General features: G+C 41.9%; 1 protein-coding gene across 2 annotated transcripts in view; it reads right to left on the bottom strand.

Annotated features, from left to right (window-relative positions):
• PARP8 (poly(ADP-ribose) polymerase family member 8) overlaps positions 1-18549 on the bottom strand; it is a 135448-nt gene that overhangs the window by 66100 nt on the left and 50799 nt on the right. For both annotated transcript variants that reach the window (XM_086628795.1, XM_086628794.1), the window contains exon 3: positions 5762-5799. In XM_086628795.1, coding sequence (XP_086484921.1) covers positions 5762-5799 — 38 coding nt within the window. The remainder of the gene's footprint in view (positions 1-5761; positions 5800-18549) is intronic.

Here is an 18549-nt window from a genome sequence, read left to right as displayed (position 1 = left end):
CCTTTATGCAAAATACCTGTGCCTTATTTCGCCTAGTCACAAAAAGATTGTTTGAAGTATCTTCTAATCAGTGGATAACCTTTCTTGTGCCTGATTCAGGAGAAAAAAAAAAATTCCTCCCACTTAACAAAAATGTTATGTATGGATATGAATATGGAAATCTTGTCCCAAATTTTCTCACAAAACGTGGGGATAATGTTGAGGGAGGGGTGTGCTGGTTTTTTGGTTTGGTTTCTTTTTTTGCTTTCCAACCAAACATTTAGTAACAACAAACAAGTAGCAGCAAATTTTGTTGCAGAACTTAATTTTGCATGAATTGCCTATGAAAGTAATAATATTTTGTTTTCCACTGATCTGGGCTGAATTGAAACTTACGCTCTAGAACAGAAAGGCTGACAATTAAGATAATCACAGATAAAGAGACAAATAAGGGAACTGAAACAAGGACCTGATCTGTCATAATTCCGAACACTCCGGTACCACATCAGTGAAGCGTGTGAACTCACGTAATTTCAAGCATACCGCTGCAACCTCAAAGCCTTTGACCACAGTGTTTCCAGTAAAATGGTAAAGATGTTAAAAGAAACAGCCCTTCTGCCACGGTCACACTCATCTATCTACCCAGTCTGACGCTACCTCACACCTCCACTTGCTTCCACTCCTGCGCTGTCCCACGAGGTGATCCCAGTGATCTGCGCTCTGCGCCACGTGCACATATCCGTGCAGGCGATTGCTGCAGGTGGCCAACGCAGCTGTTCCCCTAGCGCTGTGCTCCAGTGGGAACAGCAACCTGCTCCATCAGCTCAGCCAGCATCTGCTCAGCCTCCCACTTGGCACAGGGATGTGTTTTAGAGCCACAGCATCATGCGAACAGAACGGGGACCTGTCAGCCTTCTGTCACCAGTCACTCCTCCCACTTCCGTCTGCCGGCAGGACAGGCTGTGAACTCCGTCTCCAGCACAGCTGCATCTCATCCCCTCCACGAACTCCTCTGTTGCTTCTATTTGCACGCTCCATCTCTCTGTCCTTCAGTGTCAGTCTCACCATGCTGGATGGCTCTCCACATGTACAACACAGGCCCGTTCCTTTCCCAGGTTTAGGAGGGTAACTCACTGGTACAGAATCTAATGAGCTGGAACAACAGGGGCCACCATTTGGCTTTAAATATAACATCGTATACACGGCTGAGAGAAAGGAAATCCATGTGCTATAACTTACTGCTGTACGAAAAAGTAGGAAAAACAACCCTATGTGCTGTACAGAATAGACAACTACCAAAATATACATGTATGGAAAAAAAGACTGCTCAATTACAGATTTTATAGATTTTAATTATATTTTTATGTCTATTGTCATTCTTCCCTGGCAGCTGGATAATATGATCTTCACTGCCAAGTTTTTGCTTTCCTTTTCTATTTGGCTGCCATTAGTCTTTTCTTCTTTCCTTCCATCAGTCTAATGAAACTTGAAATAGGGGAAGAGCAACTGACATCGTCGACTTAGATTTATCCAAAGCATTTGATACTGTCCCACATGACATCCTTCTCTCTAAACTGGAGAGACATGGATTTGATGAATGGACCACTTGGTGGATAAGGAACTAGATGGATGGTTGCACTCAAAGTGTTGTGGTCAACAGTTCAATGTCCAGCTGGAGGCCAGTGACGAGTGGTGTTCCTCAGGAGTCAGTACTGGGCCAGTGCTATTTAATATCTTTGTTGGAGACATGGACAGTGGGATCGAGTGCACCCTCAGCAAGTTTGCAGATGCCACCAAGCTGTGTGGTGTTGTGGACACGCTGGAGGGAAGGGATGCCATCCAGAGCGACCTTGACAGGCTGGAGAGGTGGGCCTGTGAGAACATCATGAAGTTCAACAAGACCAAGTGCAAGGTCCTGCACATGGGTCGGGGCAATCCCAAGCACAAGTACAGGCTGGGCAGAGAATGGATTGAGAGCAGCCCTGAGGAAAAGAATTTGGAAGTGCTGGTGGATGAGAAGCTCAACATGAGCCGGCAATGTGCGCTGGCAGCCCAGAAAGCCAACCATATCCTGGGCTGCATCCAAAGAAGTGTGGCCAGCAGGTTAAGGGAGGTGATTCTGCCCATCTACTCTGCTCTCATGAGACCCCACCTGGAATACTGCATTCAGCTCTGGAGTCCCCAGCACAACAAGGACATGGAGCTACTGGAGCAAGTCCAGAGAAGGGCCATGAAGATGATCCAAGGGCTGGACCACTTCTCCTGTGAAGACAAGCTGAGAGAGTTGGGGCCGTTCAGCCTGGAGAAGAGAAGGCTCCGGGGTGATCTTATTGCAGCCTTCCAGTACTTAAAGGGGGCCTACAGGAAAGCTGGAGAGGGACTTTTTACAAGGGCACATAGTGATAAGACAAGAGGCAATGGCTTTAAACTGAAAGAGGGCAGATTTAGATTGGATGTAAGAAAGAAATTTTTGTCTTTGAGGGTAGTGAGGCACTGAACAGGTTGCCCAGAGAAGTTGTAGATGCCCCATTCCTGGAAATGTTCAAGGCCAGGTTGGATGAGGCTTTGGGCAACCTGGTGTAGTGGAGGGTTTCCCTGCCCATGGCAGCAGGGTTGGAACTAGATGATCTACGAGGTCCCTTCCAACCCTAACCATTCTATGATTCTATGATTCTATAAAGATACTAGTTTTGGTTTGCTTTCTGCAACATCCAGTTTCTAACACACTACACTCAGGAACACTTCTCTTAAGCAGAGGACTTTGTGCCTGGACCTAGTGGAGGGATGCAGCAAACCACTCGCTGCCAAACTAGTTTTCTCCATTTCTGCTGCAATTTGATGCGGTCTAAGGAAAGGATGTTTCTGTTAACACATGTGTAACTCACAAATCACTGGGATAAAAGACTGCAGCAGGTCTACAAGTTTATGGCAGCCAACATGTATCACTCTGAACATACATTCATTAGCAAAATGCTTGCTGCTGTAATGGTTCTCACTGGAGTCATGATCCACTCATATTAATGGGACTTTAGTCTACTCATTGATGTTATAGTCTGTAACTGCTCCTCAGGAGCACTATTTTCCCCAGTTGTGTCAACGTTATGAGAAAATGGTTACAGAGACATTTTGCTGGAACTGTTATTACCTGCCTCTAAAATTTTCAGTGATATTTTCACAATTTCAGCGATGTATATATAACTTCGAGACATTACTGTCTCAACACTATTCCTGTTAAGTTCTTCATTGTGCCTTTGTGAGCATACTCCTAGCTTTCACTCATAATTATGAAACTTTCAAGCACCTTCCATTATTGAAAGTTGTCATGTCATATTACAGTTCCCATAGGTATGACTGAACGCTCAGCTGTTTGTAATCTTTTGATGCTTTATGAAGCAATTGAGTGATAGCTACATGCTGCTATCACTGCCAAAGTGGTGACGTTCCATACACAACAGCAATTCAGGCAGCTACAGTATATGCATTACCCAGAGCTCTTCATACAGTACCTAAAATTTACTTGTGGTGGTATCACTTTTGGCTGAATGAACATCATTTGTATAGTAACTTCATCTCTTCTATTTTCATATAGTTATTGCATGCATTAGCAATTTATCTGATGATCAACTCTGACAGCCTTCTCCTGGATTTCCAGACTGGATCCACTATGTATTACACACTCTTAACCTCCAGAGGATACAGCTTTGGTATAACTACACACTAATGGACTTAAACTATGATCTGTAAAGATTTATCCTGTGAGAAATTTGATTTGAAGAGCATGTGCTGCTGTGAATTCTTATCAACTAGCAGCAATTCTTGAAGATCACCTTCCAGTTGAGTAGGAAGGACATCAGCACAGAGCTTCCCAGACTTGACACCACCACACCCTGACACATCCCTGACACATCCCTTAAAACACATGCCAGAGGAGAGAGTCACAGTCAGCAGTCATGTTAAGTTAGACATTTAGGAAAAAGAGAGGAGACAAAGAATCTGTTTCACCACATCAAAACGAGTATTTTTAGAATCAAAGCTGTAAAATGTCAGAAAGCCATTATCATTCCTAACATACTGAACACCTCTTCATCACAAAGCAAACATACATCCTGCAGAAGCTTGAGCTATGAATGAAATCAGGTCTTCCAGAGCCTTGAAGGCTTAGACTTTAATCAGTAAACAAGTGCAGCTGGTTTATCCTCTCTGCCCCAAGTTAGCTACAGTGTAAGATGTTCAAATGTTCAAATTCTATCTAGCTTTAAAATATAGGAGATGATGGCAGGAATATTCACTAGATTTCAGAGTCCACCAAAGTCACTCAGGCTTGTAGGCCATCAGGGCATATTGCAGATAACATTTTTAAGGGAAGTCTGAGGTCCGTCAGACAGAAGAGTTTGCCAGGAGATGAGATCTCATGTGCTGTGAGAGTAACTGCTCATTCAGAGCTTCCAATTGCCATTTAGTTAAGGATTCCCAGAGATCAAGTTCTGTCATGTTTAATAAAGCAAATTGTTAATAACATACGATGCAGATTTTTTTCAACTGTTTGTCCCCCCGATCATTGTCAGGCCAATGGAGTAATCAGTAATTAATTTATTAATGGTATGACTGCACATTTTATGAATCTCAGTTTCATCCCTTACCACATGTTGAATAGATTATTATTAATATCAGTTTTCCCTCTAGTTTCACCAGTAAAAATAATGTCTCTCATAAAGGTTGTTAACATTCTTTCACATAATCCATTTTATTTAGCATCACTGCTGATGCTGATTTCTCTCTCTGTCTCCTTCAAACACTCTGGTGTTTTGAACAGACATAGTCTACTTATCAGTGAAGAAGATCAAAGCCTCACTTCTTTAGAGATTCTAAAAGAAACAAGAAATACTCCTTTTAGAAATATTACAGAGATGTTAGGGATAAAGACCAAAAAAGGCCAGAGGGTTTTGTATCATTCATGGTACTTACACTACTAAACAATCCCAGGTGCAAAATGCACAATGTGATGCAATCCAACAGCACCACCACGTACCTCCACTTGCACAGCACCTGCCTGCCCTCATATCTGCTTCCCTCTGCTGCTTCTGCTGACCTCTGTGTCACCTGAAGAATCTGTGCAGTCCCTTTATGAAGGAAATCAGGGAAATAAGCTAGCTGAAAACTAGCTTTTGCTCCTGCCTCCTCTAGATTGGTCTAGATGGTTCCCCTTGTCTAGATCGGCCGTACGGTTACACAAACGCTTTGCCAACCCAGCTCAGGCTATGAAAAGCAGGCAGGACCGAGCAGCTGGGAGCAGCTTTGCGAGCTTATGTTACCAAAGACATACCCGTACACAAACCCTTGGCTCCAACCAACCCTCAGAAACATCAGCACACAGTCCACAGGCTTAACTGGAAGAATGTGAGTAGTCTCATTAAGATCTAATGCAGAAGTGCTTTGCTGGCCCCATGCCAGACTGCTCTGCCTCTCGAAAGATCAAGCTTTATCTGCCACGCCAAAGAGGAGCTCGGCGCTTTCTCACTCCTATCACTGTTGGCTCCGGACACCGAACGCATCACAAGCTCCGGTCTCTGTAAACTTGTCAACCAGGTTTTCTCACCCTGACCCTGCTGATAAATGACGCCTGAAAAGGAGAAATGACTGTGGAAATAATCTCACTAGTGGAAAACGATTAGCACAAGGACGCATCTGAAGACATCAACACGCTTTAAGATATTCTCATCTAAATATAAGAAATTGAAGCAACATGCACACACATGTCATGGACAAGAATGTTGCACTGTACCTGGGTAATCCTCAGAGACATGCACCGAATAGGATACACTGCAAGAAAAACAAACAAACAAACAACAGCATTAATAACAACAACATTAACTGCTGGCATAGCACTTTTTTCCTGCTCTTGTATTATTTTATGTTTATTTATAGGTTCTTGACAATTTCCAGGACAGAAGGTAACAGCTATTTTGATGGCTTTTGAAGTATTCAGCTAAAAAAAAAAAAGCGTCATGCCCACTTTAAAAGCTTACTGTTCTAAATTCACACATCCCGATTTCAACCTTCTTAAAAAGAACATCAAGACCGCATTATATTCATTTTAGAGTAACATTTCACAGTATCTGTATTTATGCTTTAAAAAAAAAAAAAATTTGCTTTTTGAACACTAGAACTAGAAAAGTCCAGTTTTCCTCACATCTGGTCGCTGGGGTTGACTCAAGACTCAGCAGGAAGCCTTTCTCACTGGCTGGGGCACTTCTGCATGCTCCTGTTAGTCTCAGCAAAAGCTCTGGATGGCGCGGGCCTCTTCCACTCATCAAACCCCCATACTTAGAACAGTCCTGGCAATTTTATTTGTCAAGCTGAGTTCAAATCAAATTTGAAAGAGCCGCGGCCATATTAACGGTAGCTTCTCTACATGGATTATCTGAATATTTCATCAGAGAACAGTCACACAAACACACCATCCTGGTCCTCCAGCTCAGGCCACATGTGCTTTCCCTACAGGTCAGTGAGATCTTCACTAAATTCACTGCTGAGGGCAGGACAAATGGGCACGATGGTCTGCTCAGTTATCTAACTACCCACCAAGTCCTTTTGATTTTTCTTACGGTTAATGTGCATCTTCATTTTGTGTTACAAACATTCAACTCTGTAGCATGATGAAAGCTTTCTGTTGTATAATTAATATTCTTTTCACTTCTAAATCCTATAAATTGTATATGTCAACTTATACATCTAAATAATACATGGCACGTGTTCATGTCTGTAGTGAGTTAAGCAGACAGACAAGGGTCCTCTTAATAAATTCTGGTATGTATTGTACATCGTTGAAAATTGATTCAGTGGATCTTTCTAAATCACATGAATACAGTTTCCATGTAGACTATAAGATAAAACCATGTACGATTTTTTTCTTTTTCTCTCTCAAGGACTTCCATTAAATGAGCTTCACTTTTACAATCTAGCGACTGTAGGAAGGAATCAATATGAAAAAGTAAGTCCCTCCACACTTTCTTCCACAAGTCAATCTATTACTGCACAGTTCTGTCACCTGTTTTTGCCCACCATCTATTCTAGCATAATTCATTTTATGTATTGTTTGACTAAGAGGCAAAGATGCCTGCTTCTTCAGCAGCTGCAAATGTTCACATAAATTGAAACAGAAAGAGTGTTTATTACAGCTGACAACAGATTTAGCCACACAACTCTTGATAGCCTCAGTCAAGCCAGAATTAAATCTCATCACTGTGTAAATTCAACGTTTTGGGATTTTTCTAATTGTTTTTCAGACATTTGGAATAGGCAGCATATGTATTGCCTCATCTTAGAGCATTCTCTCTAAAGACTGAGTATTTAAATCTACTTAATCTGGTATGGCATAAAAGATCACTATTTTAAACAGCCAAATATTCCACAATAAGGAAATGTTACATCTCAGTGCAGTCATGTGTGGAGAATTTTGCCCTGTGGTGCAAAGAAAAAACAACAAAAATCGCCAAAAAAATTCCAAGGAAGTTAAAGGCCTGTTCTTACCAAAATCCATCTTCTAGACGTTGGGTTTGTAAATACGACTTCTTCATTCTACTGTCAAAAGAGGTACTTCAGTCTTACTCTTTCAGACTGCCTGCTTGCATACCTCTTCGCTGCCTCCAGAACTACTGTGTATGGGTTTGTTCGACTATTAGTTATACAGGGTTATCATTGAGTGTGGACTTCTATTCCAAGAAAAGAAAACTCTTTCTAGAACTCACTCCATATTCTAATTTAAAACCATCTCAATTCAATTTAAAAACTGCAGCAAAGCAGGGAAATTCCACATAAGTATTTCCATCAGTGCAGATATCCAGCTGAGGGCTGGATAAGGTCCTCAGCAACGTAATCTAACTTGGAAGCAGACTTGATTTCGAAGTTAACTGCTGCTTTGAGTGGGCAGTGGACCAGGTGGTCTGCACGGGTCATCCGCCCATATAATTACTCTGTGTGCGTGTGTGCAGAAACCCTACGAAAGTGTGTTTCTCTTCCTTCTTCATTATCACGTGCTATCTGTGACAGCAGCAGCAGCTGTGGCAATGTTAAATGGAAACTAATAAGAAAAAAATGTACTGTAGGTCTTGTGAGATGGAACTAAAACGAAAAGGTTGACGAAGATGCAAGTTGGAAACAGTCTCAAACCAGATCCTGTAACGACTACAAGAAAATTCAGGGTCTGACCCAGACCCAGTGGGGTCAGGGTCAAGCAGTGGTCTCACTACTAAGATGAGAGAGGAGAAAGAAAAAGCAAAAATTATGTAAAGTAAAATTTTTCCAGGATCCCAGTAATAAAAAGCCTCCTACAGAAAAAAGTTAGCCACCAAATCCGATGTCACCTCCATCTGAAAAGCATTAATAGAAAATCTATCTGCCAAACCAAAATTAAATGGTAGCACATTGGAAATAGTAACGGAATCTGGTAAGTCTGAGCTGCCACTTCAGAGGAAAATGTTTAAAGGAGGTCTGAACCAAAGATTAAAGAACAAAATGCCTGAAATGGGATATTTACTTCCAATTAAAATAAACTAGTAGGTTATTTTAGAAACACTACTGACAATCTAGGAACTGAAAAAACTTAGTTTAGTCTTCAACTCAGCAGAACTATTAGTTTATTATGCTGCGTGTGTTTAATCTGACACAGTTTACACTATTAGTTCCGCCCCTGTCAAAAAAAATAAGGGGGGAAAGTCTAATTGTCTTCTTTCCATCTAAATACACATCTTCAGCACATGTTGGGATTTTTGTGCTGCCCTCTCTTCAGTGTCCCCAGATCAGTGCACTCTGAGAAGTATTAGTGAAGTATTATGCCAGAGAAAGCTCTTATAGGAACAGCCTTTTAGACAGCCCATTCCTCTCACACCTATTTAAACTCATATTTGGGGAGAATAAATGGCTTGTTTGAGCCCCCAGAGAGAGTTGGTGGTGTTTTGCTTGGGCTTGTAATCTTATGTTCATTATGTGCAGGCTATGGAAGCAAAAAGCGGAAAGAAAACTACTGAGGAGAACAAAACTTGGGTTTGTGTCCCAGCTCGCCTCTGTGATTGTCACATATGATCACACTTTGGCACATTTTTCTGCACTCAGGATAAACTGCTTCCTACTGACTGCGCACCTAATTTGTCAGAAAAGAAGATAGACCAGGCTAACAAAGGTCTCTTAAGAGGCTCCTGTCCTGCAGCCACCCAAGCATTTTCCCACTGACTTCAATGAGATTTAAAGCCAAGACAGAAACACAGGACTGTGATGGCTTACAGCACCTTAAACAGCACAGACTTCAGCGAAGATGCAGATGTTCCACACCTCTTGGTGTTAAATCCTCTCAGCACCAAAGAAAGCCTTTACTGAAGCAGCTTTCTCGTTTAAGTACTCAGAAATGCATCTGGAATTAATTCAGGCCTGGCTCCCACATAGAAGTACAACATGATTATTCCAGTGAGGGATATGATTTTTCCTTCTGGCAATGCAGTTCCTCTGTACAACCCTATTGCAGTTACATTGCTATAAATACAGCTTACAGCACTATAATTTATTTGCATTCCTATAAACACATCCTAACCAGTCAACCATTGTCCTTGCTCATTCAGTTATATTGCTCTAGCTACACGAACATAGTTAAACTCTTGGGTGTAAACAAAGCATCAATGATGATGTTATTTCTGTTTTATTCCGCTTAAACCCTCTGCAGAAGGCATCCTACAGTACTTATGTTTCTCGACCCTTAAGCTCAGAACAAGCTTCATACTAGAAATGGTCTAGTAAAATTTTTGTTCTTTAACAAACAGTAAAGCACCATATAAGAAATTAGTAAGAGCTGTCATGTTTCACTGACTATGAGTTTTTAATGAAAACTTCTTATTGCCTGAAATAATATTAACATGTAAATCCACAGCCTTAGCTTAGTAACTATTCTACTCACAGGAGATTCCTTGCAAGCATTTTCCAGTGTGTTTTAACCATATCTGTTCCTTCTTCAGAAAGATCATCCTGCAAAATTCCATCTGCATTTGAGAACCAATTCATCAACTTGATAGGGATCCACCATACAATTGCTATTTTTCAGATTAATCTGTCCCAATTTGATACAGAAGAAGCAGATTCACCTTTGTTTGACATTATCATAATTTTCAAAGCTAGTTAAAAGGACACCAGAGTCCAAACTGATTATACCACTAGGCAAAATATTACCTCAAAATTGAATCTCTGGGACCAAAAAAAAAAAAAAATCCATGACAACTGTGAAAAGCAGCAAAGCAAAAGTTACTGTGACAAAGCACTCTCATAAAAAGGAAAAGAACCAGCTTCACCTCTTTACATCAATTTGTAAGAGTGTTTCCTATGCGTTGAATTGCAGTTTTTACCTGTCATGGTACAAACCCCAGGCTCAGACATGCATCCTGAAGCCACAACAGTGACACTGGAACTGGAGTGTATGATGTGTCTTCCCATCGAATTCACGTTCTCTCAAATCTATGTCACCTGTAGTTCCTCTCTAGGTAAGAAATTCTTTAAGCTGAATTTCCAGCTGCTGTGCGCAGCAGGAACAGCATGAAGAATCTGGTGCAAGTCTAAGATTTATGCCTATGGAATGGTTATGACAATTCAACCAGCTCTGTCCCACGGCAATAGCTGACTTACTGCCTTATTAAGTGTGGAAATTGTGATCTAGTTTACATTCCCGTTATAGCTATCTCTGCTAGAGCCAGAGCTCCATGTGCTAATGTTGTAGCTTGCAAACTTGCTGAAGAAAGAAAACATTTTTTTGTCATGTGGAATCTTACGGTAGTCTAATGCAAATCTACACCAAGATCACAGAATCACAGAATGTTAGGGATTGGAAGGGACCCCAAAGGATCATCTAGTCCAATCCCCCTGTCAGAGCAGGACCACCTAGATCAGATCACACAAGAACGTGTCCAGGCGGGTTTGGAACATCTCCAGAGAAGGAGACTCCACAACCTCTCTGGGCAGCCTGTTCCAGTGTTCTGTTACCCTTACTGGGAAGAAGTTCTTCCTCATGTTTAAGCGGAACCTCCTATGTTTCAGCTTATATCCATTTCCCCTTGTCCTATCATTGGATGCCACTGAGAAGAGCCCGGCTCCATCCTCATGACAGTCACCCTTTACATATTTATAAACATTAATGAGGTTCCCCCTCAGTCTCCTCTTCTCCAAGCTAAAGAGACACAGCTCCCTCAGCCTTTCCTCATAAGGGAGATGCTCCACTCCCTTCATCATCTTTGTGGCCCTGCGCTGGACTCTCTCAAGCAGTTTCTTGTCCTTCTTGAACTGAGGGGCGCAGAACTGGACACAATATTCCAGATGCGGCCTCACCAGGGCAGAGTAGAGGGGGAGGAGAACCCCTCTCGACCTACTAACCACACCCCTTCTAATACACCCCAGGATGCCATTGGCCTTCTTGGCCACAAGGGCACATTGCTGGCTCATGGTCACCAGAACACCCAGGTCCCTTTCCCCTGTGCTGTTCCCCAACAGTTCTGTCCCCAGCTTGTACTGGTACATGGGGTTGTTCTTACTCAAATGCAAGACTCTACACTTGCCCTTGCTGTATTTCATCAAATTTCTCCCTGCCCAACTCTCCAGCCTGTCCAGGTCTCTCTGAATGGCAGATACAAGAAACGAGTAAATAGGACTTCCTTAAACTTCATGCATCTGGAGCTACAGAATTCAGAAGCAATTTTTTTTTGTTTACAATATCCAAAATGCCAGATCTAGCTCATTAATGAAGTAATGCCTTAAGTTAACAGGAAGCATGAAACTTTATACATGAAGAAAAATACTAAGACTCGGCAAAGTAAGCTGTGGACAAATATATAAGATTAAATGCTACTGTGGTACTGATTATATTCCAGGGTCAACTTCTGAACAAGCTGGTGAGCTTAAGAAAAGTGAAATCTTGATAAGAAAAAACAAATTATACTGGTGAAAACTTTGGGCTGAAGGGCCTTTTTAATCACCTGCGTAATATTTCTGAAAGCACAGCATGATATAGACATGATGTTTTTACTCTCTTCTAGGTAAGGCAGTAAGAAGGAATAAGAATAAGGTCCAACTGAACAGATGCAACTGAAGTTGTATTCTTCTACCAATTTCTAGCTATCAACTCTCAAAATTGCTACTTATCTTCAGTATCTACAAATAACATGCCACAGCAGAACAACATTTCATGAATGTCCACTAATGATACAGAAAATATTTCCACTCCCCCCATCTTTCCTTTGTTTCCTCATCTTTGAAAATGCTTCCAAATTCTTCAATGGATTCCTATTACTTTCACAGCCTTTGGCCTCCTGTTCTAGTTCAAGACCATCATTTCATCCTGAAGCCAGAATCTTCATACTATTTCACTTCTGACCAGTCTTTTTCCTCAAATTAAAGAAAACTGGTTCCAAAAGGATTCCACCACGAGCATAGGACACTCTCTTTTCTAGTAACTGATGTGACATCCAGTTTAAAACCTAATAGTTTGGCAACAAATCATATCACAAATACAGGGTGAAAATTAGGATTTTCAATAGATGTACTGTGGGATTCCATCCAAACAGACTTTCAGATTGCATTCCCAAAATATCTGACCTTTGAAAGAGTGCTTTGAGAATTGGTAGGAGATTAAAGCATTTAGGTATTGGCCAGCTGAAAAACTAGGTAGGCTATTTACACAAAAATTTGGAATACTTAACAAGAAAAAAATCCATTAATCTTATTTTTTTTAATGTAGTTGACCTTACTTGAATGAGGAAATTCTCTGAAGAGAATTACAATTCGAAACTAATTGTAAAACACACTGCAAAAGGCTTCAATGTCAAGTCTTTCTTCCAATTTGTACAAAGATGACACGCATGCAAATAACCGCAGAAGAGACTCAGCAGCCATAAGCAGAAATTTGCTATGGCGAAAAGATCTCTTCTGCTTAATGGACACTGCCAAAAGACAAGCCTTCCAAAGTCACAGCCTGGAGATAACCATTTTGCTCTAGGTTGAAAACAGAGCAAACAAAATAACTATAAAGCAACTGAAAAATAAGCAAAAATTACTACTGTGTTACTTACAGGTAGGAGAAAGAAACTTTAATGCAAACTCTTCTTTTTGTGTTCAACTGCCACAACCATGAGTGAATGATAAATGTTAGGTTTGTTGACAATTTATGAACACGAGAATTGGCAAAATACAAAGATCATCTAGTTCCAACCTCCCAGTCATGGCCAGGGACACCTGCCACTCAATCAGGTTGCCCAAAGCCTCATCCAACCTGGCCTTGAACACCTCCAGGGATGGGACATCCACAACTCCTCTGGGCAACCTGTTCATCACTTGGTATTGTATGACTACTGTGCTATGAAACACTTCATTACCTTTCAATGGAGCTCTTAAAAAACACTGCCATCACACTACAGGAAAAATAGTCTTTCTCTTCCACTCTGGGACTTTTGAAAGACTATCCCATCCAGCACAGATCTGCTGAAGAAGTGCTCCACTAAAGCTCATGTTCAGAAATATACAGAAAACTATGGCAGCATTCTGAATTTTCTTATCAGATAAATTTTGTAATTAACTATTGCTAGCATTTACAATGTCTTTACTAAGAAATACAGACACTTTTAAAATGTATTTATATCTGTACACTTATGACAGTACAAAGCCCATTTTATTGCATTGCAAATCGCATTAATGAGTGAAGTAAATACTATTAGCCAATACAAATCATCAAGAAGTGCATTCTATTAATTCATGATACCTTTACAATACAGTCTCAGCAATGTGACAAAAACATGTATGGAACTGAAAAGTTCCAGTTGTGTAAAACACTAACCACAAAATGACATGCACCTCCAAATAGACAGACAGACGAACAGTAATTAGAATCACGCAAGTCAGAAATAATCATAGAATCATAGAATGGCATAGGCTGGAAGGGACCTCAGAGATCATCTAATCCAACCTCCCTGTCATGGGCAGGGATGCCTCTCAACTAGATCTGGCTACTCAAGGCTCCCTCCAACCTGGCCTTGAACACCTCCAGAGAGGGGGCATCCACAACTTCTCTGGGCAATTTATTCCAAAGTCTTACCACCCTCGTACTGAAGAATTTCTTCCTAAGATCTAAGCTAAATCTGTTCTCCTTCAACTTAAACCCATTTCCCCTTGTCCTATCAGTGGACACTCTTGTAAAAAGTCCCTCCCCAGCCTTCCTGTAAGTTCCCTTCAGGTTTTGGAAGGCAGCTATTAGGTCCCCCTGAAGTCTTCTCTTTTCAAGGCTGAACAATACCAGCTCCCACAACCTGTCCTCGTAGCAGAGGTGCTCCAGCCCCTGGGTCATCTTCATGGCCCTCCTCTGAACACGCTCCAACAAATCTATGTCTCTCTTATGGTGGGAACACCAGAACTGGATGCAGTATTCAAGGTGGGGTCTCACAAGAGCAGAGCAAAGGGGAAGAATCACCTCTCTTGACCTGCTGACCACGCTTCTCTTGATACATCCCAGGATGCGGTTGGCCTTCTGGGCCGCATGAGCGCACTGCTGGCTCATGTTGAGCTTTTAATCTCTAAACACCCCCAAATCCTTCTCTTCAGGGCCACTCTCAACCCACTCTGTGCCCAGTTTGTATTTGTGCCTAGGATTGGTCCGACCCAGGTGAAGGACCTTGCATTTTGACTTGTTGAAGCTCATGCAGTTTGCACTGGCCCATTTCTCAAGCCTATCAAGGTCCCTCTGGATGGCATCTCTTCCCTCAAGTGAGTCCACGGCACCACACAACTTGGTGTCATCAGCAAACTTACTAGGGTGCACTCAATGCCGTCATCCTAATAAAGAAAGAAAGAAAGAAAGAAAGAAAGAAAGAAAGAATAGGACTTATTCTAATAAATAAGGAAGACAGCACATCACATGACATGGTTCTGAAAATAAAAGTTTGTGTAAGGCTTTTAAAAATACAAATAAATATTCAGGCTTTTTGCTTTTTCACTGTTGTGGGTTAGGCCGATTCGGCAACTAAACTCCACACAGTCGCTCCTTCTCCAGTAAAGTGGAGAGGAAAAAAATATAATAAAAGGACTGAGGGATGAGACAAGAACAGAGGGAGCACCCACCAACCATGATCCCGGGCAAAACTGACTCACCGCTCTTAAAGCAAAACAATTTATTAACAGCTACTTAAACAAATAAAGACAAGCAAAACCAGTTACTTAGAAGGATAAAAGAAAACAAGGCCAGATCTTAAAAACAACACCTCTCCACCCCCCTTTCCTTTTCTTCCCGGCTCTACCTCCTGCCCCCAGTGGTGCAGGGGGGCAGGGAATGGGGGAGTGCAGGTCAGTTCATTCCATGTTTTTACTGCCGCACCTCTCTTAAAGGAGAAGGAGTTCTTACACCATTTTCCTGTTCTCCAGTGGATCCCCTACTCTCGAGGAAAATCCACAAACTTCCCCAGCGTGAGTCCTACCCGCAGGATGCAATCCTTACCCATCGGATTGCTTCGGTGTGGGCTTTACCACAGTCTCGGATGCTTAGGGAGTTGTTCCAACTCGCTCTGGCCTGGGTCGTCACACAGACTTAAAATGCGTCTCTACCTGTGCCCATGATTCACAATAGTCCTCGGGCCCAGGCATCTCCTTTAAACAAAAAGACGGGGTTGTCCCACGGACTCTAGATGCGTACCGTACTCAGGCTCTGGCATCTCTTCTCGACGTGGGTTTTCCACAGGCTGTGAGTGGGTCTCTGCTCCCCCGGGACTGCCATGGCTGCAAGGGGGCTGCTTGCCATCTTATCACCGGTTGCAGGGGAAACTCAGCTCCAGCACACCTCATCCTGTTCCATCTTCACTGACCTGGTGTCGGTGTGGCCGTTTCTCTCAGATCTCAGTCCTCTCCGGGTGAACTCGGCCCGGTGGGCACCCCAGGAGCGGGGCGCTCCCCGAGTTCCCCAAGTGGCTCTGCCACCACCATCCTCAGCAGGTGGCACCAGCCGGGCACCAGGGAGCAGGGGACGTGCCCCCCTCCCCTCTCCTCGCTCCTGGGCACAGGCACACCTTTACAGTTCCTTTGACCCGACATAAATAGGGCAATTCGCAGAGGCGCCAATTGGCTCAACTCCGAGGGGTATGGGAGTCCGGTCTGATGGGCAGCTTCTGCCACCAGAACCTCCCCCCCACATCAAACCATGACATTCACACAGTGACATAACTACTGAAGCACAGGATTTGTATTTTTTTTAAAGCAATGAAATAAAACCTGGTGTCATTAAATAAAATAACAATTACTGAAGAACAACCTCATTACCTTCTGGAAAATAGAATTAGAAGTCTCCACAAATGAGACAAAAATTAAAAGGAGGTGGATCTAAGTTTTCATGCATGTATTAGCACAGCTATGGAAAAAGTGACTGTTAATCAAGGGCAGAAAGAACATTCTCACTATATTAATATTTATTTTCTTTTCTGTTACAGAATTTAGAACTTGAATTAAATCCCACTGAAGTCCAAGGGAGACTTTAGTACTTGAAAAAGAAGATTACAGGCAAGTTGCACAGAAAATACAAGACTTCTGGCCGCTACCGAACTCCTGGTATTTATAGAAACAAGTGCTTAACTGCTTTGCTAAAAATTTCAAGATGTATTCCAAAGGGTACAAATTTTGGTGAGCGCTTTTTTCCTTTCCTTTTTTTTTTTTTTTTTTTTAATATATTTGCAGCTTGCTATACAACTGGACTGTGAACTACTTCACATCTATGCTGTCTTCGGGATTCCCGATTAAAACAAACCTCATGGATTTCTAAACAGCTTTTCAACTACCCTTTAAAACGTTCTGAATGCACATGTCTGCATCTCAGCAATTTGTTTTCAGATATACAGGCCACCTTAAATCTCCTTGTGAAACACATTAGTTCAACGAGTTTCTGTATCCCTTGTGATCCAATAACTGATGACCCAGCATTAGTCACAGCTATTTTTTGCTGCTAGATAGAGCCAGGTGCTTGCGAAGAACTGAAATTTGTGCACACGCTCCTTTCACTATACATCAAAACTCTCCATGGTGCATCAGTAATTACACAGAAAAGAATAACAAGTGACTCTGAGTAATCTTTTCCTCTGCATGTTGGAGAATGTGTGTGTGTGATGACATATGAAAAGTCCCAGGCACATTTACTGATGATAAATTAGAACTATTCCAAAGAGAGATGAGCAGTGTCAATGTGTCAAAAATGGCACTGCTTTAATTTCTTGACGTAACCTGGAGAAACACAGGCGCTGAGTCAAAGCTATTATATGTTTGCATTTGTCACTAAGAATAATTGCACTACTGGTCCTTTCACACAACCAAAATGCATCTGAATCAAATTGTGAACACTATTCAAAAAGTGCTGCTTGATTTAGCGTGTTATTCAAATACAGGGGATACAGAAGACTGCAGCTCAACCATTTCCCTTTTGCAAAGCACCCAATGAAAAAGGCACAGCAACTTCTAGTAAATGCACCAAAATCTACAAGATTAATCACCATTCCAACAAACAGGAGGGCACTCCTAAAAATAAAAAATAGCACCTAAGAAACAAGCAAATCAAGGACATTTGGGGGGAAAAAAAACAAAGTGCATGCTGTGTGTCATTCTAGAAAGAGTTACATCAAAATATGGCTATGTGTGCAAAACTGGGTCACCCACAATCAGACTATACCAGAGTCAGACCATTTCAAGTAGAACTACAGAAGTCGCCTCTTCTTGCAGCCACCCTGTCTGATCAGGTCCAGCTCACTCCTCTCGACATGGATACTCTTTAAACCTCTCTTCTGCGTTCTTCCTTCTCTCCACTGATCCAACCTGTTTGAATTCTCCCTCCATCCTCCCCATCAGCTCTTCAGACAACTTCAGTCTTCCCCAGGACACAGAGTGCAAAACAAACTCGGGACAGTAACCTCTTGACCCAGCTCAGCTGCAGCCAGAGCAGCATACATGATCATAGCCTTTCGGCACCTTATTACCACAGTTGGGCCCATCTTCTTTCACTACATGTATTTTACAGGTTGTCTGTGGGTTTTTTTAAAGGAGGCAAGTTTTAGTTCTCTTCTGTTTCTTTCTTTTTGTTTTGGAGCATTGCTGTCAGAAGTAACCATGATATGCCCTTTTTGGAGCCAGTTAAGAGCTATCTTAAAGCTATGAGGTTTGGTCCACATTGTTCCTAGTGGAAGGCTGTTTGAGGTTCTTGTGGCTGTAATTCTAGTAAGTCAGTTTTCAATTCATATCAATTAAACAGAAACCCCTTGTCCGACCCCTGTACGAAGCCTCTGTGATGCAATCTTTCGAAACAAAAATAAAAGGACAAAAAAGAAACAACCATGATCCCAAGGCAGAGACACAGGGCAAACGGCAAACCAAACGGTTACAGTGATCCAAGCAAAAGAAGAGAGCATCTTGTCATAGGAAGTTTTACCACATCATTTTAGCAAATAACTCCAGCATCTTACCAATCATTAGAAACAAAACCAAAGCCCATATAAATCCCTGAAGACATTCACTGTTCAACTTCATCGTGTC

Source organism: Tauraco erythrolophus, chromosome Z (genome assembly GCF_009769465.1).
Source record: "Tauraco erythrolophus isolate bTauEry1 chromosome Z, bTauEry1.pri, whole genome shotgun sequence".
NCBI classification, from domain to species: Eukaryota; Metazoa; Chordata; class Aves; order Musophagiformes; family Musophagidae; genus Tauraco; species Tauraco erythrolophus.
This window is presented reverse-complemented; position numbering and strand designations above follow the sequence as displayed.